The sequence below is a fragment of the Balearica regulorum genome, chromosome 3 (assembly GCF_011004875.1).
Source record: "Balearica regulorum gibbericeps isolate bBalReg1 chromosome 3, bBalReg1.pri, whole genome shotgun sequence".
NCBI lineage: Eukaryota > Metazoa > Chordata > Aves > Gruiformes > Gruidae > Balearica > Balearica regulorum.
This window is the reverse complement of record NC_046186.1, coordinates 99,640,088-99,667,231: the sequence shown is the minus strand read 5'-3', so window position 1 is coordinate 99,667,231 and position 27,144 is coordinate 99,640,088. Positions and strand designations below refer to the sequence as shown.

The 27,144-nt window shown below is 38.6% G+C and overlaps 1 protein-coding gene across 4 annotated transcripts in view; it reads left to right on the top strand.

The window, feature by feature from the left end:
- Positions 1–27,144, top strand: part of EML4 (EMAP like 4) — a 163,107-nt gene that overhangs the window by 119,322 nt on the left and 16,641 nt on the right. For all 4 annotated transcript variants that reach the window (XM_075749153.1, XM_075749152.1, XM_075749150.1 and 1 more), the window contains 11 exons: positions 2,720–2,843; positions 8,031–8,180; positions 9,724–9,793; positions 11,182–11,292; positions 13,701–13,796; positions 15,705–15,839; positions 16,068–16,203; positions 18,033–18,184; positions 19,712–19,837; positions 19,953–20,084; positions 20,702–20,769. In XM_075749153.1, the coding sequence (XP_075605268.1) occupies positions 2,720–2,843; positions 8,031–8,180; positions 9,724–9,793; positions 11,182–11,292; positions 13,701–13,796; positions 15,705–15,839; positions 16,068–16,203; positions 18,033–18,184; positions 19,712–19,837; positions 19,953–20,084; positions 20,702–20,769 (1,300 nt within the window). The remainder of the gene's footprint in view (positions 1–2,719; positions 2,844–8,030; positions 8,181–9,723; positions 9,794–11,181; positions 11,293–13,700; positions 13,797–15,704; positions 15,840–16,067; positions 16,204–18,032; positions 18,185–19,711; positions 19,838–19,952; positions 20,085–20,701; positions 20,770–27,144) is intronic.

The following is a 27,144-nucleotide window of genomic DNA, read 5'->3' as shown; positions in this document are numbered from 1 at the left end:
TTTTGCTCAATTATTATGATTTCTGTTCAGGAATTATTTTTTGAGCTTCCAGTTGTATTTGGACTGTCATAGGAGAATTCCCTTCTCTTGCCTCCAGTGCAGAGTGAACCTATTATCAGGGTCAAAAGTGACACAAAATTCAAATAAAATGAATTCTTCGTCTCAAAACGTTGACTTGAGCACACTAGAAGTGGAAAAGGAGTCACACTAATCCTGTTAAAACCATGCAAGCTCATGAGTAGTTCTTTCTCTGACTAGGAGTTACTGAATATATTACATGCTTTGGTCTCTGTAGATTTTTCTGATGTGTGTTAATGCTGACCAAGTCATTGGGGTATGCTAGGATCATCACCGCTGTATTCAAAGCTGGTGCTTTCTGGTGTTTCAGAGCTGGGCTGGTATCCCACAGAATTTCACACGGAGAAAATCTTCTGTTATAGCAATACTTCTTTTACATAACCTAGAATATTCACCACATTTTTTCATTAGGCTGATGATTGTCGATCTTCTGTCTTGTCTAACTGTAGAAGAAAGACCTTGAGTGTCAAGAATTCATTTCCACACTTTGTGCAAGGCTGCTTTATATCTTTGATGGCTGCAAATAGTTACAGGTTTTTCCTCTCTCATTCTCTTCTAACTACAGTAAAACAGAGTATCTTTCTGTAGTCTGTATAGTAGGGGTATTTCAAATTCAGAGAAGGGTAGACCTGGCTTAAGGTTGGTCTTGCTCACAACTTTGATTATGTCTTGATCTTTGCATCTTCTAAAATGTTTCTGTAAGCAAGAGACTATTTTGGGGTCTACGTGGCTTCTGCTGTCACTGAAATTATCTGCTTTTTCGTGCCTTTTTAGATCTCCAAGTTTGACTTGAGCTGTTAAACTACAATTCTGTGGGAATCAGTTTCTTGTAATTTCAGTTTTAGATGTTTTAGGGAATGCAAAACATAGATTGCACGTTCATGCAGTCTGAGTAATAATCTTATGCTTAATTGGGGAAATATTTACAAGCATTCTCTGGGCGTTTGTGGGAAGTCTCTCTCATGAAAGAAATATAGAAGTAATTGTTTAAAGATCTTAATTTTAGAGCTCAATATTGGTTGTATCAAATGTGATTAGAGATTTCATAATACTGCATTGCTTATTCACAGCTATTCTGTTCCAGTCCTACTCAACTATTTACGTTTTGGTTTGAAACTGAGTTCCCTCTGTCTGCTGTGATTTTCAAATCCCTACTCATAAAAAATATTGGAGTTCCAGATTCACAGCAGAGTATTATATTACTTTGGGTTTGTAGTATTAGTTACATTAACAATGGATGCTAATTACTAAAGAAGTTGAAGAGTGATAAAAATTTACCATTTCATTGATGCAAAATTAATGAAGTATTTAGGGTTTTGTCATCCAGTGCTTTTCAGAATGAAACTCCTGTGTCAGCAGCGTTGGAGGCTGGCATTAATTCGTGTGGATTTGAGGCCTGATTTAACTAGTTAAACAGCACAACAGTGCTGGGTTTGCTGTGTGGCTAGGGAGTAGAGGCTTTTAAAAATCTCTGAGGGCTTCTCTGGTCTTCTGAAGTTAGGAATTATTATTGTCATAGTGTGGAGGGAAGAATCCTGTAGGGCACCTAATGTACTAGTTGCAATCATGTATTCCTTAAATCCAGATGATTTACCTTATAAGGGCTAGCTAATGTGTTTGACCAAGTCACTCAGCTCCTCTGTAATTAGTTTTCTCTGGTGGAAAATAATCTCATGTTCCTTGAAAAGGAATTCCTAAAGGCTTGTGAAGTGCTCAGATGCCCCAACAGAGATATGCATCTATTTTGTCACAGCTATAGACAGCGTTACAGCTGGAGACGTTAGGAGCTGTTGATTCTTTCCATTCTTCAGGATATGATGCAATATGCAATAGCATGCAATTTCAATAAATTAATGATTCAGGTTAGGGTATTAGTTTGTGATGATACATAATTTCAGATGCTATTCCTCAGCAAAGCTTCTGACGCTTTTTCCTGCAGTATCTTTGTGTCTTACCTGGGCCATTATCGTTTGGATAGGTGGGCAGCTAGGTGGGTAAAAGAAAAGCCTGCAGGAACCTCACAAAACTAAGCGAGGACAAATGCCAAGTCCTGCACCTGGGGGAAGGAAGAGCCCCTGGCAGGGATACAGGCTGGAGACAGAGGGGCTGCAGGGAGCAGGTCTGCAGGAAAGGCCCTGGGGGTCCTGTCAGGCAGCCAGGTGCCAAGAAGTGCCAGCTCTGTTGTTGAAGGTTTTTAAGACTGGACTAGACAAAACGCTGAGCAACCTCATCTGACCTCATGGCTGAGCTTGCTTTGAGCCAGACGTTGGACTTAAACACTTCCTGAGGTCCCCTTTAATCTGAAGTACCTTATCCTGTGATTCCATGACTACTTATTTATTCAATTTCAGATTTTAATTTGAAATTTGCCTTTGTTATTTGATTTGCATGTCTAAAATGCTACATGCTCAGTCTGTTCTATCACAAATTCAACTAACACTTACTCTGTGTGTGTGTGTGTGTGTATTTTAGTGTTCTGTTAAAAAAAAAATAAATCTGGGCCTTTACCAAGCTCGCATTTCAAAAACAATTGTTCTATCACAAGTGTTATTTGCATCCCTGTGCTTATTACTGCTTTCTTTTGTGTTTATTTCTTGTGTAAACTTGCCACATGATTAATACGCTTTTTTTGTTTCAACAGAGGGAGAATATATCAAGATGTTCATGCGGGGTCGACCAATCACAATGTTCATTCCTTCTGATGTAGAAAACTATGATGATATGAGGACAGAGCTGCCTCCTGAGAAGTTAAAACTGGAGTGGGTGTATCCTGATACCAGTAACTACTTGTGGTTCCCTTTTTGTCTTGTCTTGCCTTTTTTTTTTCCCTTCAGAATCTGGTCTTGTGTCTTCTTTGTTCAGAGATAAAAATGACTAATAACTGGAGAAAAAAAGTTCAATTTAATGTAACAATTGAAATGGTTTGTAGCTACCCATAGTACAGCTTTAAGCTGAAATATATGTAGGCACAGAAAAGCTGTACTTTTGTGTTTGTTTTTCTGTTGAAACTAATTGCAGTTTATTTTTAGTGTGAAAGTAAATGTCGTCTGAGAGTTACTGAGTTTGAAAAATCTGCCCCTCCACCCCCCCACTGTATTAATGTAGGCTTTGTGTTCAGGAACATTGTTAGTTTTCAATCTCTGTTCATTTTTAAGAGGTTTTAGAGATATGGCAGTTCTCAAATAAGATTCAGAATTTCTCGTTGTCCTTACCTATGGAGCAAGGATTGCAGAAGCAGCCATGCGCAAGGTACTTTGCACTACTTCTGTGTTTCAGCTCTGAAGTGAAGGGGTTCACTTCTTGGAGAATAGTATGCATTAAATACATTTATCATGTGAAGAATGGAGTTAGTGTGGCTCACAATTCACCAGGCTCATTATAAGAGCCGTGCATAGGTTTGGGTCTTCCTGTCATCTCCCATCTCTGCAGATTCTTCCAGTAAGCTGAGATTGTTTCAGTAAGTTTCTTAGTACTTCAGTAAAATAACATGTCCAGGCAGCATTTGAGTTCGTGTAATAATCTCAAGTTTGATCCTTCTGATGTTGCTGGAAGCGGGAAGATTTTTAGGAATGTTGATGATACACTGTCATATGTCAGGATATGTACAGACAGAGGTTGCCCATACCTCTCTCAGCATATCTGTTAGTGACTAAGGCATACATATATTTTAAAGCACCCCTTGTTACTCACTTCAGGAGAGAAGATTTCTCTATTATTTTTCCTGCCTCTTTATTAACTAGTAGATGTTTGAAACAGGTAATGTCGGATACTTGGTTATGAAGAGCAGCTGTGGAGCTCGTGTTCTCTGAACTTTTCAGTGAGTCTGTGGAAGCTTAGACCATAAAGGAGGAAACTTGGATTAAAAGTCTGACTGGCAGGAAAACGGAGCTCTTAGTCATTCTTTGCAAAGCTGTGGTGCCCAGCTTTCCTACTGTCACAGCTCTTGGGTGCTGATGAGGGCACTCATGTGGCTGTGGAGTGAATTGGGTCAGTCACTGATCTGGCTGAAATGTAATCCTTTTTTTGCACAGTTAATTTTCAGCAAAATCAACTCATTAATTTGATTTGCCCCATAAACATGCCAGGGCTGGAACTGGCATACTGGAGGATGATCAGATCTACTTTTTCAGCAGCAGTGAGGGGTCTGGACCGATGAAAACTGATCATGAAATCACACCCTCAGTTAAGTAGGTGCAAATCCCAGTGTGGACACACTTATTTAATGTCCAAGGACCTTAAGTTCAGGTTAAACCAGTTTCCTGCTGGGGGCTAATTAAAATGAAATAAAGCTAGTCTAAACAGACTGTCCGTATGTTTTTGGAATCTGTTTAAGGAAATGCCATTCTAAATCAGACCTGTATATTTATGAGTGTAGAGTATCTTTTGGATATGATGCTGAAGAAAACAATGAGGGAAAGGCAGTAAAACTTATGAAGGCTTAATATCGGTCTCTATGAAGTTGCACAAAATTGCTCTTCAGTTTTGGAGACAGGAAGATACAGCAGCAGCAGCAGATCTTGTACTTCACACACAGGTTTAGCAAGGGGAAGAAATCCGCAAGCCAGCCGTAATTTCTAAATATGATGGCAAACTGAAGTCTGTACACCTTATTAAAAAGGCATGGGGACAGCGATTCACGGAATATTTTAGTTATGTCAGTGTTCTGCAAGTGAAAGGTCAATTAAGTGTTGAATTGCTCAATCTGTAAGTTTTGTTCTGAATGCCTTTAATTTTCCTGCCTTCTGGATAATTGTTTATAATTGGGTCTTCCTTTAATATTACTGTTTTGGAAGATGCTGATCAACTGTGACCAACTCCAAGGCAAGAACACAAGGGTTCCTGGGGTGGGTGGTTTGTTCGGTTTGGTTGGGTTTTTTTGGGTTGGTTGGTTTGGGAAGGGGGTGTCCTTTTGAGATGAACTGTGTCCTGCAGGTATATTCAACAACTGATACCCAGTACTGTAGATTCAACAGAACACACTTAGCTTTTGTCTGCCCTGAAGATTACTGTCAATTGAAGAAACACCTAAGCTGCTTGGCAAGATAAAGTAGCTCGTGGGGATGATGTCTGAGCTCTTGACTGTGTCTGGTTTGTGAGAGATTTAATTTAAAATGAAAAATTTTGTTTGGGTATCCCTGCTTTATAGTGCAATCTTTCCTACTGCATTTCAGAACTAGTTAAAAGCATATCTGGCATTCCTACTAATAGTGAAGTGGCTTATTTAGCAGCTACAGAGGTCATTATCGGTGCTGCTGTTGACAGGCACTGACTTCATTATAGACTCTTTCTCCCAATGTATAGTAGCTCAGTTTCTGGAGGGTATTTCTGACTCCATTTTATAAGACTATTTTTAGCACTGATGCTCTTCTTTCTAAGAATAATTGAAGCCAGCGGTAAATATACTATTGAATTCTGGTGTACAGTGGATCACTTTTCATGAGGGCCATGCCTGTTCTTAGTCAATTAAAACCAAAAGAAACCCAAACAAACTAGAAGCTGTTAAGCATATCAAATATTGTGGCAAAACAGTCCTTGTAATTGGTGAGAGACATTCACAATCTGAATTTCCCTGATTTAAACATCAGTTTCATTGAAAGATTAACATTGAAATTTAGTGGAAATTAAGCATGAAGTTGTGTCACCCCTTTTTCTGTAGAGACAGACGGTCAATTATTGTATTAAAGTATCTGCTGCTTTGTTCTGAGTGGGCGGATGGGGGAAGAACTGCTGTGGAGCAACAGCCCCTCTCATTTTCTCTTTAAGATAGTCTGGGATGGAGAATGAAGACGGTAAAAAGTTCTCCCACAAAACAGATTGTTCCTTTACATGCTCCTAGAAAATGCAGCTGCTCTTTGTTACTTACTATGTAGGAGGGCTACAGGAAAGGAACGGGTTGAGAAAATGCAACCATTTTTTGCAGCCTCATGAATGCCAGAGCTCAGTGGCAGATGCCAAAATATTTAGCTTTAGCTTTGCATGGTAGACTTGTGCTGTAGAAAGGCATGTTTGCGTAAATCATTAATACTTGTCTAGGATGAATGTTCAAAGATGTCAATCTTACTAAATCCTTATCAATACACTCTCTATTGTATACCGCGGATAAACAAGATCTGCGTTTCTCCTCTGAGCAGGTATTTAGACTAGCGTTTGTCATGTTTCAGGATAGAAAAAATATTTTCATTTGTTTGTAGTCCATAGGTTTTGAAAGTTCAGTGGTCTGTTGTTTTGGTTTGATGGTTGTTGTTTTTTTTTTTAAATAAAAGACCATTCTGGAGTGTCTTTTTGATCCATCAGTGTTTAGAAGAAGAAGAAAGAGGAAAATTAAGTGGGAAAGTAAATAGAGATGAAGGAGAAACAGAGGCATCCTTTTTTTTCCCCTGCCCTCAGCATTGTGTTGTATCAGCATTTCTCTCAATATCATTCGCTAAGCAAGCCAGTGAATAATCTCTGCTTCAGAGGAGCCATTGTGTTCTTCTGTAAGAAACGGAAGACAGCAAGATAGAAATCTGTTTTGTTTTCCGTACACTGAAGAGATGTAATTGACAACTGAATGCAGTGTCCCTCTTTGAACCATTGTTTAGTTACAGCATGTGTTTAATTTTGCAAGCGTTCAAGTGTTCCTGTGCTATAGCATCCTGTGGCTTGATGGGACTGCAAAAGAGGAAAGGGGGTGGGAGGGTGGTGGATTTTGGGGGGTGAGGGCATTGGAAAGGGTGTGGTGGTATTTTTCATAGAAAGATAGCCCTTTTCCAAGAATAGAGGCCAGGCTGTCAGCTTGGGAGATGTCAGTTTAGATCCTCCCAACCTTGGACTACTGCGCCTGCTCTCATTTATGAGAAAGGGCGAGCTTCATCCAGCTTTCTCCATGTGGGTCTTTGACTTCCTTTTATTTACCTGATTAACCAGGACCTAAGCCTGGAATCCTTTTGCTTAAGTTGCTTAATGTATTTCCTGTATTTTCCTTGCTATTGCAGGTGTATTCATTGGCACTGAAGGGGGAGCTTTCTGAAATGCAGGACATAACAGGAAAGTGATATTTTTTGAGGCTGTGGAGCTACTGTTAAAGTCTGAATTTTGATGTTAATTGTACATAGTGACCCTGGGAACTGAAATACAGCCAGCCAGCCACATTAATAGTCTAGATGTAGAAAATTGCACCTGTTTCAAAGAAATAATGAGTTGTAATAAAGTTTGATCAGTGCTAGCCGAGGCTGTTTCTCAGTGTGTAAAACTTCTGAATGTCACTAGGAGTCATGTAGGTTTCCTACAAAAATCATCCCTTTTATATATTTTGAGTAGATTTGGATAGAATATTTTTCACTATGTCAGTTCTTTTTGAGTTTTGTTTGTTTAAAAAATACTCTAAAACAGTCTGAAGAAATAGTTCCTGAACTTGGCAGCTGCTGTGCAGAAGCTTGCCTTTTTCCGAAGGGCATTAGGAATTTTCACACGCTTGTTTTCAAAGGATAAATGGAAGTAATGCTCTGGTGCCCAGGGTGCAGATGCACAGCTCTGTTGCTGTAAAAATGTTAAGCCAGTACAGTGAGGCCTGCTGTTACCCAATGAAACTTCACATGGAGGTTTTTATAAAATTACAACGCTGTATTTATTTTACTTCAGTGTGCTTTATATATCTTATGTTTAACATCAGTGAGAGCATCACTTTTTAAGGGATTTGGTTTCCTGAAGTCCATTTGTATGTGGGTTTTTTTGTTGTGTTTTTGTGGGTTTTTTTAAACTCTGTTACAGAAATTGTGCTATAGTTCTAGAGGAAAAACCTAAAGGGCATTTGCTGACATGACAGCTCCCTGGGAAGCCTTTAAGCCTTTCAGAGAGAAAAAAAAAAAAGTTGGTGGGTTTTGTTTGTTTGTTTGTTTTTGTTTGTTGGGGGTTTTTTTCCCTGGTATACAATGATTATGAAAACCTTGACTTTAAAAAAAAAAAATGCATAGATATGGGTATCGTGGAAGAGACTGTCGAGCCAATGTTTACCTCCTTCCTACCGGAGAAATTGTATATTTTATAGCATCAGTGGTGGTACTATTTAACTATGAGGAGAGAACTCAGCGACACTATTTGGGGCATACAGACTGCGTTAAATGGTTAGTATATAAAATTTGCATGTAAGTATGTGTGTAATAATGCAGAATTTTTTTTTTTTTTACTCTCTCCTACTGTTTGTATGAGCTCATTAATGTCATCATAATTGTAGTTATTTTCTGTTTCATCAGTCCCAGTAGATTTCATTGTAGTAAACGCTGCACAAATGAATGGTGCTAGAGCGGTCCATGCTAGCTTAGGATTTCTGGCTTAAATGTAAAACAACGGGATCTGTAGACACTCAGAGTGCCAGATAGGAGAAAGGATCTTTGCGTACGTTATTCTAAATACATGTCCCAGAAATTAAAAATTGTTGTCAGTCTAATTCTAAATCAGTGATTTTCAGGCAGTATGGTAAAGGTGTAGTCTTAAAGGAGAATTAGAAAACCAAATGGAAAACTGAGCAATAATTTTCTCATTTTTTAAGAGATGCCCCATCCCAGGTATTAGGACTGTCTGGGAAATCAGAAAGATGTTTGCAAAACAAAACAGAGAAGCAGGGAAATTGAAGCCAACTTCATTGTGGGTGCAAGGGCAGTTGCTGACTTTACGATGTTAGTCTGAAGAGCGATGCACATAATGTCATGGTGAACATGAGCTCCCTACTGTGCCTGAGTGGAGGAGAGTGGCCATCTAAACCTCTTTTCTCCTGGCTCTGCTTTGATAAACCGTAATTGCTTCCTGTGGGAGCAACGCTGTCAGTCTAGTGTTCTTCACTTTCATTAAAAAACTAGACTGAATTGTAAATGGTTTTGGTGTCCATCATTCTGAGCTCTTCAGCCCCCCCCCCCCCCCCCCCCCCCCCCCCCCCCCCCCCCCCCCCCCCCCCCAGCTCCCCCCTTCCTTTTTCAATGGCTTTCTTCACCTTTGTAGTCTTACAGAGAAAGCAGATAAGAAGGTCGGTCAAAAAATCACTAGGACTAAGAGGACGTGTACCCTGAAATCTGTGTTTTCACATCAGCTCCAAAGCAAAATGTGATAAGCAAAAGCAGATTTTTACTTACACTAGTAGTATACCATACTGGAGAACTTCATTAGTACAATTAGATGAGTAAGTCAGTTCAAGTGGCAGTAATCCCTGACTCCTGGGTGCACAAGCCTTCAGCCAACTTTTCAGCTGTTTTTTTCCCCAGGTTCACGCTATCTCTAGCTTTAGGCATAAAATATATGGTAGTGTTTATAAATATAGCACCTAACTACATGTAGGAAGTTCATCATGAGACAATGTATATTTTATTACAGCGGGCTCCTGAAATAGTGCAAAATTAGATTGGTCAGAGCACGTGTGGAGGTGGCTCTTCTGGTGCTCCTGATTTTGTGCCAGCAGCCATCGCAAGAGCCTGATCAACCCATCAGTACAGTGTGTAATGAAACAGTTTGATGAAAAACATTTGAGCTGTCTCATTAAAAGTGGGATCTAGGATCATAAGTGTCTTCATGGGCTTCTGTTGAAAAAGAAAAAAAAAACCACCAAAAAACAAAAAAAACCTCTCAGTTTTGAAGACCTATGACAGCAAAAGCAAGTCATATTTCTGTCTGTCTTAGTCTTGCAGTTCATCCAGACAAAATTAGAATTGCAACAGGACAGTTAGCTGGAGTGGATAAAGATGGAAGGGTAAGTAATAGAGCTGTTGAGCAGTAGTATCTTGTTTTGAAAATCAGGAAAGTGTTTTGTTTTTTTTTAATCTCATCATCACCTTCTGTTTGCAGTTTATTTTATGCACTACACTTACTGAGATATTTTGCTGTTTCTAAGGTAACGGCCTGTATGTCTAGGAAAAAGATGGTAACAACTAAGCACTCAGCCATACATCAAAAAGAGCAGAAGCTCATAAAGTCCTTTATCTGTGACATAGGAAACTCAATTTTAATTTTGCAAGCAAATGTGAAGCTTGTAATTGATTTATAAGGCCATATCATTTGTCACATTTCTTTCAATGAGTCTTCTCCCAGAGGAGACCAAGTCCCCAGTTCTGTGGGTCAGTGTACTCTTAAGGCTTCATGGAAGAGGAAACCAACTTTTGAGAATTCATGGAAGGTGTGTCAAGCTTTTCTACAAACTTCCTCATTTGAGACCAAGTGCATTTAAATGCTCTTGTCCCTGGCTGTTGGTGAACTCTGTCAGAATTTGAATAATTGGATTATCTTCATGAAGTTATGAACAGAGGGGAAGAAAAAGGCGGTGGTGGGGGGAGGACAACGACACACACAGATACTATGAGATGTAGAAGCACATTAAATATAACCCTTATTCAGATGTTCAACTTAAATTCTTAGATTTTGTAAGAAATTGATGTGGGGTTTTTTGTATAGATATTGTTATGATTTCCAGTGAACATTTGTTGAATCTCTTGTTAAGGCTGGTTGGTTTGCTTTTCCATGAGTGGAATGATTTATTGTCAGTTTCTGTGGTGAATGCTGTCCTTAAGCCAACTTAATTCCCATTTTATTTGTGATTGTTTCACATTTATGAAGCTAAGCTGGTTTGGGATAGTATTTATATGAAATATAACCATGGAGATTTTCATGGAGTGGTTGGTGATGGTTAGGGGACTTGGTGCACCAGGGTTTTCGGCTTGTTTGGGTTTTTTAAAAATTATTTTATTCCTACTTTATATATAAAAAAACCCAAAGTTCGATCATTATTTTCAATTGTTGCATAAGATTGCTAGGTCTGGGGTCTGAAGTGCAAGATGACTTTCATTATTCATTCAATGACTTAAATTGGGCAAAGATTTATTTTCACAACTAGTAAATGCCACCAGACTTAATTTCTTGCCTCGGCTGCTGCCACGTTTGTAGCCCGGACACAGGTAGTAAGATTATCTTGACTCTCACCTTTTGAGCTTCAAGATACTATCCAGCGACATCATTAGCACAGGTCATCCTGCATTTCGGTCTGCAGATTGTAATTCAGGTAGCATCTGCTTAACAAAACTTGACACCTGCATATGATGCTTTCACTGTTGATGATGCCGTTTGTCCCGTTGCTTTTTCACGCAGCCTCTGCAGCCCCATGTTAGAGTATGGGACTCGGTGAGCCTGGTGACGCTGCAGGTTATCGGCCTCGGGACTTTTGAACGTGGAGTGGGGTGTTTGGATTTTTCAAAAGCGGTAAGATGGGTGTGATTACTTTGTGTGTTAAATAATTTATCCAATCCTATGTTAATGGGAGGGAAATCTTTGGAGATTTTTTGTACGTCGTTGTCCAGCTGATCCGTTTTAGTATTAAAAGCGTGTCAGTAAAGTTTATGTATGCTTTATAAAACCAGCTGACAGCAAGCTAACTGGAAAAAACAGGAAATTGCACGTGTAAAATTGCGGTAACAAACTAGCACAGTGACTAAATAGCAGACAAGAAAAGTCTTAAGTAGAAACTGAAGTCTCTGCTGGGTTTGGTGGTTTGTTTTTGTTTGTGAGGGGCTTGGGGTTTTGTTTAGAATTTAAAAACGAGTTTGTTAGTGAGATTCGTGAAGACAAACTTTAGTGAGTTCTGATAGAAAGGATAGCTTTTCTGCTTGCACACCTGGAGAAGGCTTTTATCCATCAACAGGAAATTAAAAAAAAAAAAACCCAAAACATTATCTTGTGCTGTTTTTTCCTGAGGAATAATTTTTTTCAATCTGTGCCTCTGTTTTTACATAGAATAATTAATAGAAGTCCTGTTACTGGACCCACAGAATTTATCAGAAAAATCAGTAGCAAATGGGGATGTGCTACTGGGCATTGATAAAGTTCTTCTTTCAAAATTGGCAATGAGTTTATTTTTTGTGATATACGTATATATTTTAATCTTTAAGCTGCCTTTGTATTTTTGCCAAAGCACTGAAACATATCAGACCTTCTGAAAACCCAGGCTGTGATTCTTGCGTCCCAGCAAGAAGAATTAGTATGTGTTTAAAAAAAAAAAAAAAAAGTGCAGAAAAAGAATGTCTGCTGTATTTTGCTGTTAGAGGAAGAGATTCACGGGACAGCTGAGGTGGGAAGGGAGGTCTGGAGATCACCTCATCTACCATCCTGCTGACAGCAGACTCAGCCAGAGCAGGCTGCTCAGGGCGCTGGTTCAGCTGGATTCTGGGGATCTCCAAGGATGGAGACTCAACAGCGTCACTGGGCAACCTGTTGAAAAGAAATGCTTACACTCTCTTGCTGCAGTTTCACTTAACATTGAAATGTTGCTAGATGAGTTATATCTAGATTTTGTCTTTCTGTAAGTAAAGGAGTTTTGGTTTTTTATAAATAGGTGCTAGCATAAATAAAATGGAATAATACAGTGTCATTCCTGTCACTCTAACAAACCAATACAACTTTTGAAGTCAGATACTTTTTTTTTAAAGGTGAATAAATACATGTTCCATCATTTTAACAACAAAACAAACAAAACCACTGAGGAATTTTTTTATTAGTTCTGTTTTGCAGCTGAAACTGATTTTGATGCCTTATTACAGTCTCATGTGATTCCTCACTAGACTGAAACAGTGAATGTGCAGTGTCTAGAACTGTGGTTTTACCATATAATTTCATTAAGCCACCTAAGAACTGTGTATATCACTAATGCCGTCTTCAAGGTTTCTTTCCACTTAATAATTTTCATGTGTATTTGCATATTACTGCTCATAACAGTATTTGGGAATAAAAATTTCAGCCACCTCTATTTTCATAATTTGTTAGAGAATGCGGTTGAACTGCAAGAATCAACTTTAAAATAAATCAGGCCTCCTCCAAATCTTTCTACACATGTCCTTGAAACAACTGGTTTGTGCAAGTATGTGTTGCTGTGAATAAGTATGTTTTTGTTCTAAGATTTTCTGTCTGCTCTTTTAATTCCGTATAGCCATATTTACCATTTCATTGTAAAATTGTTCAAGATAAACAATTTCAGTTATTTAATACCATAGATGCCAGTCCTTCTGCTCTGTAAGCATAATTTTATTCAGAAAATGTTAGCTTTACTGCAGTTTTACTCATTACATGATGGAACTGCTGGTACATAATGCTCCATGAGGAAAAAACGAGATGTGCATGCAAAATTTGACAATGTAAAGTTGTGTGTATGTGATGATGACATTTAAGAAAAAAGCACAAGTGGAGCTGTGTGTCTGTTCTCTGAGACCTGAGGAAAAACAAAATATTTACAGAGTAGAAAAAGGGAGAAACCTCTTTGTTACTAGCATGATATTACAAACAAGAAAAAAAAAACAAACCAAACCAAACCAAAACAACAACAAAAAAAAAAAAACCAACAGCAAAACCAAAGGGAAAGACTTGGTAAGATGCTTTTAAAGCTTTCCTAGAATATTATTTCAAGCACGGTCATTTTTTGTGAGATTATGCAAAAATCTATGTCTGTCTTTAAGAGAAAAGGAAAATAACATATATTAAGCTTATAATTACTTTAAAAGGACTTGCTTAATTTGTATTTGTACCTTTGTGGCTTTTTAAAAATACTACTGCCCTACCCTGTTTCTAAATGGAGTATGATAGTACTTTGTCAGCACTTCTTTTTTTTCTTTTTCCTTTAGGATTCTGGCACTCATTTGTGTGTAATTGATGACTCCAATGAGCATATGCTAACTGTGTGGGATTGGCAGAGGAAATCCAAAATAGCAGAAATAAAGGTAATTATTGCACAAATTAATATTCTGAAATACAAGCAGTTTTATTCCCATAAATACAACAGTTTGTGAGACACACATTCGAGCTTACTTGGAAACTGTGTAATACTGCTGGCTTGTGTAAGGGCCCAAAAGAAATGTATTCTTAACTTGTACGTTGGAAGGGTTTTGAATATTGGAGTGCATATAATTACATTTTACTCATCCCTTAAGAGCCAATCTAAATAAAGCAAGTCTCTAATATTTTCCTAATTAAAAAAAAAATAATCCTGGGAACTTGAAGAAACTGAAGTGGTGATTCAGTCTGTAGTTGTTTATTTAAAAAAAAATACTTTTAGACATTCCTTATTTTCATTTTTGTCTGAATCGAGTTCCAGACATTGATTCTCAGTACATGTGTCTCTTCTCATTTGAAGTCCATTAGCATTTTTGTAGATTGCAATCTTGTCTGCTTTCCTGTTTCTTTTATAACCTTCTAAATTTCTGATCGATGAGGAGTGTTCAGAGGTGTTGCACTCTGTGTTCATGTAAAGTTGATTCCACTGGAAACACCCAGTCCAATAATAATGTACTGTCAAAGTCCGTACTTTGAGACATCTTTCTTTGCATTATACAATACCAAGCAAGGAGATACTACATGGATGTGGAAGTGAGTATTTCTTAATTTTTTTTTAATCATGAGTCAGCAAGTAGAATACAAGCGTATATGTCTATATGATTACAAACTTGTAACTTCAGATAACAAAATCAGGTTGGTTTGACCAATTTTCTTTAAATTATGTTGACCAATACTGATTATATTCTATTCTGTAAGTTTTAATGTAATCCTATGTCAGTATTTTTTGCTTGGGTGCAAAGCAGAAACCTTTTCTCAGCTGAACTCTATTAACTTTTCCAGTCCTTAGTTTCCATACGATTTGTGGATACAGCAGATCTGCTCTGTGGAGGAAACTGTGTGTGAGAAGCATAATTCAGTAAATATGGCCATCAACAAAAAATGAAACTTAAGAAGGTTGTTTTCCTAAAGTGAGCTAAAAATGGTGGAGTGGGAAAGAGTACTCCCACAGGTGCTGATTCAGCAGCACTTCTATGTATGCTCCTTTAAAGCATGGGCTTAAATCTCAGAGAAGTAAATGCATTGCTGCATTTACTTAAGTGTTTTGTAGAGTCATTGCCTCCAGGAGATTGTCTTCAAAGACAGTTTGGTTGAATATACATTAGAAGTTGGATAAACAACCAGTCAGTTTGTTATGTTTGTAAAATCTATTGGTGGTAAAGGATGAAATACTCACTGAGGTATTAGTAATTCAGTATGCAGCCAGTAAAAATACAAAGGTGGGACCCTATGTTTCAGTTTTGAGTTACGCAGGCTTCTTTTTTTCTTCTTTGTGAGGAAGAAAGGAGAGGAAGAAAGAACCCAAAGGAATTTTTATACAATTTCAGAAAGAGAATTATGAATATAATCCTACTGTTACCATTGTCTTGCTTGCCTCTGTCACAGCTTTGTTGTCCAGAATAGCAAACTAGTCTGTGTAAAAACTAAGCAGGGTTTTCAACCCAAAAAAGTGTCTTTTATACATCATTCACTTTCCATGGCAGAAGTCTTAGCTATTCCAGAGGGCAGAAGCTTTTGTGATTTAAAAAGTGAATGTAAAATCCTGACTTTTCTACTGAAGTTCTTTATAAAGTTCTCTTATGAATGTAAAAGACCAGTATATATATTTATATATACAAAATGACATGTGCGAGCATTCAGACAGTTGATTTAGCATGGAACACTTACAGATTCTTTCAAGCATACAATGAGCTGTCTAATTCCTCATATCTGTGTTCTGAAACCTGGGATTTTACATGGTTTTTCTAGTAGTTAATGTCCCATCTGAATAAATATTATTTCTGTTATTATTTCAGACTACAAATGAAGTTGTTCTTGCTGTAGAATTCCATCCAACTGATGCAAATACCATAATAACATGTGGCAAATCTCATATATTTTTCTGGACCTGGAGTGGCAATTCGTTATCAAGGAAGCAAGGGATATTTGGGGTAAGAATGTCTTGATATCACGTCAGTTTTAAATCAATGGTATGATCTGCTCATGCTTTCTATAAATTTGCTCCATCGTTACCACATACTGTTTGAGCAGAGAGGTAAACAAACAAAAAAGTTTAAGTTCTGCTTACATGTACGCAGGGTGTTTGGGTGTGGATACATGATACTAATTACGTAAACAGTACAAGCAATTACCACTTCCTTTTGCTTATTTTGTTTCAGAAATACGAAAAACCTAAATTTGTTCAGTGTTTGGCTTTTTTGGGCAATGGTGATGTGCTCACTGGAGACTCTGGTGGGATAATACTTATATGGGGCAAAACTACTGTAGAAGCTACTCCAGGAAAAGGACCTAAAGGTAGGATACGTTCACAGTTAATCACAGATTCTAGATAGTCTGTAGAAGACAAACGTAAAGGATTGCATTAGAAAAGGAAGAGGCTTGACTAAGGGCGTGCACTTTCTATTACTAGCAGGTGGTACTAAACTCTTTCAAGTCTCATGAATTTGCTGACTTAATAGCAGTCTAGAGTTTCTCAATAGTTAATAAGACTGCCCGAAGTGACTGAAAACTACTTTTAGATAAACGTTTTGCATTTAAAAAATGTGCAGTTAATCAGCTTTCTTTTCATGCTGTGATTTGAAAAAGGCTGTAGGATCAGTTTGAGGATTCTTCAGGCTGCGTTTGCCTCTTAAGGCTTATGTTGTACCGTGCTTAGTCTCAGAGGAATACCATTAAGCGTTGAGGCTGATGTTAATAGGAGTTGTATGTGAAGGAAAAATACTATGCGTATTTGTACCAGTTATGCAAATAACAGTATCTGGTTTAGCAGATACTCCGGTCTTGGCTGTAAAATATCCTTTAAAAGCCATCTTATTTGAAGTTTGAGTTAAACTTACTCTTTAGGGCAAAGCTTTTGTAAAAAAGAAAGGAAAATGATTTGTTACCCAACATATGCAGACCTGGCACAGTTGAGCCCTAAGGTAACTTATAAATTCAAGGATAATTTATTTTACTTGGCAGCTATTTCAAACACTCTGGTTTAAATCGGTATGCCAGGAAAACATTCATGTAAAAAGTAAATTTTTAACAGTAATTCTGTTTTTCTAGGTAAATCTTTTTCTTCTCTTTCAAGATAACTGCAACGGAAAAGTAATTTAACAAATATTCTGATGTTTAATTTTGAAGTTCTTGTGCATAAATAACCTTTTCCCAGTATAATCTTAAAAGATATAAAATAGAACATTTATTTGCAGTGGCTTAATTAAATATGGGATCTTTTAGTTTGTTTATCACATTGGATTGGTCACAAGACTTGATCTCAGACTCCTTTTCACAGTGTGAGAGCACGCTAACTTGAACTGACTTGAGCCATAGGCAGTCAGTGAAGTTAAGCTGGTATTTATTTGGATGGTGTTTTAGGCTTTTTCTGTGATTGCTATTTTAAAATATGCAAGTCTCAAAGCACCAGAAGCTTGATTTTTTTAAAAAAATAACATCCTACAGCAATTCATTTGACATGAAGACCCGATTAAGATGCAAAAGGCTTCCTTTGCTGCCTTTGTTGTTTAATTTTCTCATCTCTCTTTCATTCTTCCTAGTGTTTTCCTTTGGGTAGACTGCTATATTGATAGATGCCAAATGCTGGTTTATACTATTTTTAAATGAGGCAACATCCAGCATTAGACATTAAGGTCATGCACCCTGGAAACTTTGCTATAAATAATTTGCTTTTTATTCCCATAAGACTATAGACAACAAGTCTTTGAGTTTCTTTTAATAAAATGTCTTTAATTCTTTTCTAATAACGACTTGCTAAATATTTATTGACTCTAAAGGACAGTTTCTCTTGCATTTGGAAAAAAGGTGTTCCCTTGGATAGCAGAGAAATGAAAGCATTTTGCAAATACATATTGTTCCTACCTTCACAAGTTGTAGGACAATCGATCTCAAAAAAGTTTGTATTCAGAAAAAAGGCAGGCCCTTTGTTTTATCTTTTTATCCTGTAAGAAAATACTACCACCTTGTGTCTGCAATACTGACGCAATACTAATAGCCTGACAGTCCAAATGTAATTATTTATTATACGCTGTTGCTTTAGTCTTCTGCCAAAAGGCACAGCTTCTTGTAAACCCCAGGTGAAAAAATGAGTAGTGTTCTTTATTATTTTCTTTTTATGCATGTAGGAGTATATCAGATAAGCAGACAAATCAAAGCTCACGATGGCAGTGTGTTCACGCTCTGTCAAATGAGGAATGGGATGCTGCTAACTGGAGGTGGGAAAGACCGAAAGATCATCTTGTGGGATCATGATTTGAATCCTGAAAGGGAAATTGAGGTAAGAAGGCAAGAGTGATAAGGAAATTTGCCTTGAGCAAGGTATTGACTAGCAAGATGGAGCCCTCCCCAGCCTTTGGAGAATCGGTAGTTAGGATGCCAGAATATCTTCTGATTGCTGTCTAAGTGGATAATAGTGTTTTATCATAAAAGTGTATCAATTTTCAGCCTATAAATGAGCCTATCTGAGGCTTCAGTCCTCTTCTGTTAAAGTGAATAGAAATGATAAGGTTTTTCTTTCCTCCAACCCCTTCCTTAGTTTCTTTTATTCATCCATTTTTGGGGGTTATTCTTTAGTATCACCAGTGTTTTTGTTAAGTTCGCCTGTCTGGAGAAAGACAATGTTACCAGGATTTGAGGGGTTTTTATAGAATTTTTGGCATAAGACAAATAATAGGTAGGATCCATATGGGTACTCTGCAAGAATATAAGAGAATATAATATATTCAGGAACTTCTTTTGACCTTAACATAAAACAGGTGGTTAGTGAATATGTGTGTCTCTAATTTGGTTATATGGCAATACCAGGTAAATGAGGATGAACTGGAAAAAAATTGTACATTACGGATTTTAAAATACTTTTTTTTTTTTTCCCCTGACAATAAGATGATGTCTTGAAATAATGTATTCTTCTTAAACAGTTGTGCTAGTAATGGTTTACTCCACTTGCCAGCAGCAACTCCATTCATAGCAGCATTTTTTCCTTAACATATATGTTTAGTTCCATCTAGAATTTGTTATTACCTTGAATTTAATAGTGACCTTTAGAAAGCATGGCTGATAGTAAGCAAGCATTGACTGTCATATACAACTCTTAGACTTGAGTAACACACTCTATTCATATCAGTGTCTCTGTTTTCCTTTTGTTAATAATGTTATGTTAAAGCAAATTTTTTTTTATGTTAAGAAATATTACCAGAACCCTGACACACAACTTTCTGAATGATTGTATGGCTTTTCTATCTTGTGTGGCTAATATTAAAGTTAGTGTATTTTCTAAAGATAAATCATTTAGAAAACCAAACAAATGCACACTGTAAAATGAAGCAGTGTATTAAAATTCAAGCATGCAGTAAACAAACTCAATAAAATTCAGAGTCATTGTTGACATAAGGCATATGAACATTTACTTAAGGTTAATTAGGAAGCATTAAGAAAATCAGGAAACATTTCCTGTGTGCTACAAGATTTTTTTGAAAAGTATCTATGTAGTATTCCTATACTTATATGATGAGATGTGAGGATGTGGAGTGCATTTGTTTAGTGTACTTGACACTTTTTCTACTGAGATTTGTTAAAATGGCATAATTGTGATCATTTTGGAATAAGATTCTCTTCTATATGCCTGTACTGAACGAATAAATAAGGTAGGCTTCAGGTCAAGTCTTGATCTAATGTATACGTGATTACATTATTTTTACTGGCAAGACTGCAGTTCTGGTACTGTCATTGTTCACTATTTGTGGCCTTCAAAGATAAGCCCATATTAAGATGCATGATGTGGCTTTACAGATGTTTCTTTTCCTAGGTTCCTGACCAGTATGGAACAATCAGAGCAGTAGCAGAAGGAAAAGCAGATCAATTTTTAGTGGGTACTTCACGAAACTTTGTTTTGCGGGGAACATTTAATGATGGTTTCCTAGTAGAGGTACAGGTGAGCACAACTTTTTTTTTTAAACTCAAAAATGTAGAGAGTTTCTCTGCTGGTGTGTTACTTTAGGAGAGTCTTTATTTTATTCATTGTTAAATCGTGTGTGTTTTCTTTCCAGGGACATACGGATGAACTCTGGGGACTGGCATCCCATCCTTTCAAAGACTTATTTTTAACATGTGCTCAAGATAGGCAAGTCTGTATGTGGAACTCTGTGGACCACACACTGGAATGGACCAGGCTGCTAGATGTATGTCAAGCCTTTAATATTAAATATGAAGTTGGAAAATAGGAAAAAGCATTAATATTTCATTCCGTGTGATTGCAAGAGAAGCAAAAATCCTGTAGTTATGGCATTAAAAAAAACTATTTGGAAGCTTTGATAAACTTAACCAGGATCATCAGACACTGTATAGACTGTAATCTGGTTACCATTGTCTGATGCCATTCTAACAATCCAAGTCAAATAAAACTCAACATCCTTTGTTCTTCTTACAGTTTTAACTTTTTTTCCAATTATTCAGACAGTACAAAGAGGATGTCATACAAATGTGCAAGGTTTGGCTTTGGAAGTCCTTCCTTACTGTCATTGGTCATTTCATATTTTGGCCAATTCTGTCCTAACAGCCAACCAAAAGTATCTTTTTACAGAGAAATTTAAGCTTTTTACTTGCAGGAAGGTCATGTAATCCTTCTCACTGATACATTAAAAGAAAATCCATTTGAGCATGGTAAACATGCTGCTAGCTAATTAGTTTTTCACTGTGTCAGCTCACCTCAGGCTTTTAGAGTAGCTTTGGTACAAGGAGAGGTGTTTGACCGAAGGAAGTGTGCGGGTGAATGACCTGTCTGTGCCTCTCCATGCAGGAACCTGGGCACTGTGCTGATTTCCATCCCAGTGGAGCAGTGGTTGCGATAGGAACGCACTCTGGCAGGTAAACGCCTTTCGATTGAATTGTGAAAGTTTAAAGGAGATGATTTGATACTAGATGTCTTATATATTGCAATTCATTTATCATTTGTTTTTTATTCTTTTTGCTTGATGTTAAGTAGCCTAAAAAGGTTGGGGGAAGGGGACAGATCTTTCTTAGGTGGGTTAGATGAAGACAGAAGGATTATGTTAGGCTGGTTTGGGTTTTTACCTATTTTTCATGAAAGCCCAGATGTTGATTTTTTTTTTTTTTCTTTTTACCATTTTTGTGGGGGTTTCTATAACCACTCCTTATTGGTTTTACCAAGTGTCATATATTTTAATACTCTGTATGTGTTTGTGTGACACTGGTTTATAAGGCAGGAACAGTACTGATCTTTCTCCTTCGCAAATCAAACACACTTGCAACCTTTTAAATTGACATGGAAAGGCAAGTGAACAGGCTAGTATTTTGATTTTTGTGTAAGACACAGTTCAACGTGGCACATCGCTGCAATGAAGTGCTGTTGAGCTGTTCACATTCATTCTTAAAATGGTTGCTTATTTGAAAGCTATCAAAACACAAGCCAAATCCTTTAACTCAGGCTTCTTTCAGTGATGGAAAAAAATTGTTTTACTTCCTATCCAAACTCTGGCTTGGTATCATCTCCCAAGAATGGAGACCCAGGCAACATATTTTTAGCAAGTAACAAAATTAAAAATGGCATATTCATAGCATTAGAAAGGTGAGAGGAGCAGATAGTAAATCTACTGGCATTTTTATTCTGTTTTTCAGTTCTACCTCATGTTTGACAACTCAATGATAAAATAGTGCTTAGTACATGTAAGAAAATTGGGGGTGGAGTGGTGTAATTTGACTCCCAGATTTTTGTTTTATGCCTAAAACTCATTTAAGTTTGGTTTCAAAAACTGCTGAAAATGAATAGCACCCTTGAACTTTCCTGGAAAAAATAAATGTTAAATACTTTTTAAGGAGTTTTTTTCTCCAAGATGAAGATGAAGTCTCATTAAACTCATTAGGTATGACATTAGGCTAGAAAACCTAGTTTACCTTCCTAAGAAAATTCTTGCTGAGCTCTTGTATATTTGGTTTCCACATTGTACCTTTCCATTTTTTCATCTCTTTCTAATTATAGCATTAAATTGAACAAGTGTTTCCACCTTCATTAAACCGAGCTGAACATACTGGCTTAGTAGTACTTGAAACAGGGAAAGGGGAAAAGAAGGTCAGGCTACATTTCTTGAGAGTTATTAGACTTTTTGAAATTACGTCAAAGCAGAACGAAGGCATACTGAGCAGCTGAAGCATTCAGTCCTGTGTTTGCTTTTTTGTCCTACCAGAGAGCTTTAATGTTACTTTTTCAGTTCAGCACTTTCCAGTTTAAATTCATGTTTTTTAATTAGTTGAGGCAACCAGTTTATACTGTGTTGGATAAATTTATGTTGATAGCCTTGGGTTTTTTTTTGATTTTTTTTTACCCTGTTCTTCTTGGAACTGAGCAGTTGTATTTTCACCATTATATTTTATTGTGTTCTGAAATGGCATAATTCAATGATAAGTTTGAGATACACAAATAACACTGAATTGAAATGAGGTCTGGTAAGTGTACAAGTGTATGAGAAATAAATGGAGTTCTGAATCAAGATAAACAGAACAGTTTTAAATTTACTGCCTAACCAGCGGCATCACGCGGTGCTTTCTGCGCCAGACAATCCAGTCCAAGGGACTAATTTCCCAAGGAATAAGGGCTGCATGATGTATCTCTATTAATGTAGGAGAGAAAATAGTCTCAAGCCTTTGAGAAGCTATTTAATAACGTACTTGATTCATAGCCCAAAATGTATAAAGCCAATATTAAATGAGTCTAATTTGCTTAGAGTTTGATAAACCTTGGCTGTGTCTTTCTGTTGTTGTTCTGTTGCTGCTCTGCTTCCAGTATGGAGTTCAGTAAGACGGGGTAGGGAATGGAGCATTAAGAAAATTGGGTTTCATGGTTAAAGTTGTGACATCTGAAGAAAACTGAATTTTCCACATCTCTTCCCATTCTTGTCTGTTGTTTCACAGTAGTGTGTTTTTATCAGACCAACAGATCATGGTTTTGGTGCGCTTTTCACGTACCACTTCCCATGATGAGTATTTCAGTATCATTTCCCTTTTTGGGCTCTCTGCAATGGTCTGCTGGAGGTTTCATTAACCACTTCTGTAAATACCTTCTGTGTGCCTGATCATCAATTGTCTGGGAGTAAGGATGGTTTAGAGAGAACTAATACTTTTTTTGGATCCTGCCATTTGCTGGGAATGCGCAGCTGAAAAACTAAAAAGGGCTGGCAATCAGAAATCCTACCAGAAAAGTGGGTTTTTCAAGGCACTATACAGATCCTTTTGGATGCTGCCAGTGGTCTTACTTGCAGGGAAGTAGACCTTTCTGTGACTAATCGTGTAGAATATCTTGAGTGCACCATGGAAAAAAGGCTAATAAGATTCTTACAAAAATACTAACATTATTAAGAAAACTGAAGGCTGATGGACAAGACCAGCGTAAGCCAGAGCCACAAGGAGGTAATCAGTCAATACAGCTATTGAGATTTATACCAGTTCAGCATCTGTTGAGGTGTTAAGATGAAGAAGCCTGAATATCCCAGGGAACCAGTCTTGTAAGATGGGTTGGTTTGTTCACTCTGATTAATGCCTTGCAGGTTCAACACTCAATATTAACTAAATGTGGGAATTGCAAGTGTAAGTGCAAAAATATATTACTACTTTGGAATACTGTTTCCCTGGTGATTTCATCAGAAAAAATTTGTATTCACAGATGTGAATTATCAGTAAGAAATGTCTGTCATGGATCAGAATTTGTTTTCCAAAAGAGAGCAGTTAAAGGGGTTTTGTTTCTAAAAAGACATTTTTTAGCTAGGTTATTAGTATTTTTTTAAAGCAAAGGAATGGGAAGACAAGAAATTAATGAAAATGGCAAAAGTTCCGTCTTCTTTATGTGAACTAACAAACAAGTGAAGCATGTTAGCCTTGGTAACAATTGGGAGAAAATCAATAAAACCCAGAAAAAGCAAAAGAGCTGCTATCTTAGAGCTGGGAATACCGTTCATCCATTTATTTCATCCAGTCTATGGATCAGAAGTTCACTTGGCAGCCAAGCTTTACATTTCACAGCCCCGCAGGACTTTTTTCAGGGTCAGCTGCTGTTTGCATGTTGCATACCTTTGTGTTGAAAGGAAGATCCTCTCCGAAAGCACAGTCTCAAGGTGGACCCCAGCTGTTTGTGAGAAGGGGCTGTGTGGGGCATGCCGATGAACTGCTGTAGCCACTGGATTGGAGACACATTTCATGGAGACAGGCTTTCTTGTTGGCAGTTGCAATGTTTGCTATGGCTTTGGGAGAGTTTGGAAGATTGAAGAGAGCATGTCTGATTACAGCTTGTGGAAGCAGCAAGAAACAGCTGAACTAGAGGTGACCAACGCTTCCTTTCTTAAATCAATATCAAAATTGTCGTGGTGCGCTGACAGTTTCCTCGGTCAACCAAGCTTGCTTCCAATACCTCTTGTTCAGAAAAATTTTTGGATGAGGACTGGTGTCTCAAAATGCTGTCTCCTAATGGCAAATGAAGTTCAATGTGCGCTCTTAAAAGCAGCAAAGTTTTGCATTGTGTTGGATAACACACAATATTACCTCTCGGCTTTCAGTAAAATAGGGAGGGGTTGCATGTTTTTCTGGTTGCTTTTTAGGCTTTTGGTATTTTACATAATAGTAACTGGAGGGTTACCTGGTTCAGGGAACAGCCTCAAAGGACCAACCTAAAGAGCCGGTCTCAGGGCCAGCATCAAGAGGCATGTCCCTGCCACGGCAGTCTCCCTGCACTGCCCTGGTTGTGTATTTTTGGGAAACAGAGGGCTCAGCCCTCCCCTTGGCTGTCTGGCAGAAGCTCTGTGCAGCACGGTCACCCTTGGGACAGCATGGGAAGGGGGCACCCATCCACTTGGTGGAAGAAGGCTGCTTTTGATTGTTCCTGTGTTCATAATGAGTTTTTTATATCTAAATACCACAGTTATGCTGATCAGAATAAACACACAGGCATCATGCTGTGTTGTCTTGCTAGATAAATAGATTTTACACTATAGTACCTAAGTTTTCTGGTAAAGCAAAAGGTGTACCTATCCCCTGTTTTGCTGTCTGTGCACAAGAAGTGTGTTGCCTACTTGGGCTGAAGACAGTGAGGAGCCTCCACCCTGTGCTGGATTCAGGAGAACACAAATAAGAGTGAGACAGTGGACACTGGCTTTCAGACCAGCTTCTCGTTTTGTTTGAAAACCAGGTGACTTCAAGTCAGTGATGGCTCCATGTGTGTTCTTCACAATTCTATTGTTGTCCCATCAGGATATACTTTTAGAGCTATTTTGCTGTCATGGTGGAGTGATTGTTTTTCTTTCTGTGGTGGTAAAATGGCATAGGTACCCTCTCTCTTCCCCCTGCTAAACCCTTTTGTGTTTTTGTTTTTTTTTTTTAAAATAATTTTGGTTTGTTATAGAATCATAGAATGGTTTGGGTTGGAAGGGACCTTCAAGATCATTTAGTTCCAACCCTCCTGCTGTGGGCAGGGACACCCTCCACTAGACCAGGTTGCCCAAAGCCTCATCCAACCTGGCCTTGAACACTTCCAGGGATGGGGCCTCCACAACCTCTCTGGGCAACCTGTTCCAGTGCCTAACCACTCTCACAGTAAAGAATTTCTTTCTAACATCTAATCTAAATGGACCCTCCTTCAGCTTAAACCCATTACCCCTTGTCCTGTCACTACACTCCCTGATAAACAATCCCTAACCATCTTTCCTGTAGGCCCCCTTCAGGCAGTGGTAAGCCACAATTAGATCTCCCCGGAGCCTTCTCTTCTCCAGGCTGAACAACCCCAACTCTCTCAGCCTGTCCCCACAGGAGAGGTGCTCCATCCCTCGGATCAGCTTCGTGGCCCTCCTCTGGACTCCCTCCAACAGCTCCATGTCTCTCCTGTACTGGGGCCCCCAGAGCTGGATGCAGTACTCCAGGTGGGGTCTCACCAGAGCAGAGTAGAGGGGCAGGATCACCTCCCTTGACCTGCTGGTCACACCTCTTTTGATGCAGCCCAGGACGTGGTTGGCTTTCTGCGCTGCAAGTGCACATTGCTGGGTCATCTTGCAAGTCCTTCTCCTCAGGGCTGCTTTCAATCCATTCCTCACCCAGCCTATAGCTGTGCTTGGGATTGCGCCAACCCACGTGCAGGACCTTGCACTTGGCCTTGTTGAACTTCATGCGGTTTGCACGGGCCCACCTCTCCAGCCTGTCAAGGTCCCTCTGGATGGCATCCCTTCCCTCCAGCATGTCGACCACACCACACAGCTTGGTGTCGTCGGCCAACTTGCTGAGGGTGCACTCGATCCCACTGTCCATGTCTCTGACAAAGATGTTGAACAGCACCAGTCCCAATACTGACCCCTGAGGGACACCACTCATCACTGTTCTCCACTTGGACATTGAGCCGTTGACCACAACTCTTTGAGTGCAGCCATCCAGCCAATTCCTTATCTACCAAGTGGTCCATCCATCGAATCCATGTCTCTCCAATTTAGAGACAAGGATGTCATGTCAGACAGTGTCAAATGCCTTGCACAAGTCCAGGTAGATGATGTTCCTTGCTCTTCCCTTATCCACCAACGCTGTAACCCCATCATAGAAGGCCACCAAATTTGTCAGGCATGATTTGTCCTTTAGTGAAGCCATGTTGGTTTTCACCAGTCACCACGTTATTTTCCATGTGCCTGAGCATAGTCTCCAGGAGAGACTTGCTCCATGATTTTGCCAGGCACGGAGGTGAGACTGACCGGCCTGTAGTTCCCCAGGTCTTCCTTTTTTCCCTTCTTAAAAATGGGGGTTATGTTTCCCCTTTTCCAGTTGGTGGGAACGTCACTGCCAGGACTGCTCAAATATGATGGAGAGTGGCCTGGCCACTTCATCCGCCAGTTCCCTCAAGACCCGCGGATGCATCTCATCAGGTCCCATGGACTTGTGCACCTTCAGGTTCCTTAGATATTCTCAGGCCTGATCTTCTCCTACAGTGGGTGGTTCTGCATTCCCCCAATCCCTGCCTTTGCCTTCTGTGCCCTGGGCAGTGTGGCTCAAGGACTTGCCAGTGAAGACTGAGGCAAATTGTTCTTTAATATCCGCACCCCTGTCAGGGTTATCAGCCAGGTAGCATTTTAGTGAAGCTTTTGGCAGGGGCAAAAGGAGGTGTAGCTTGAAGAAAATAGCAGAATAGCAACTTGTAACTCCTAACGTGTTCAGAGATCCTGCAAAGCTTCAGTGTGTCAATTGGAAGGAATCAAAAGTCCACTT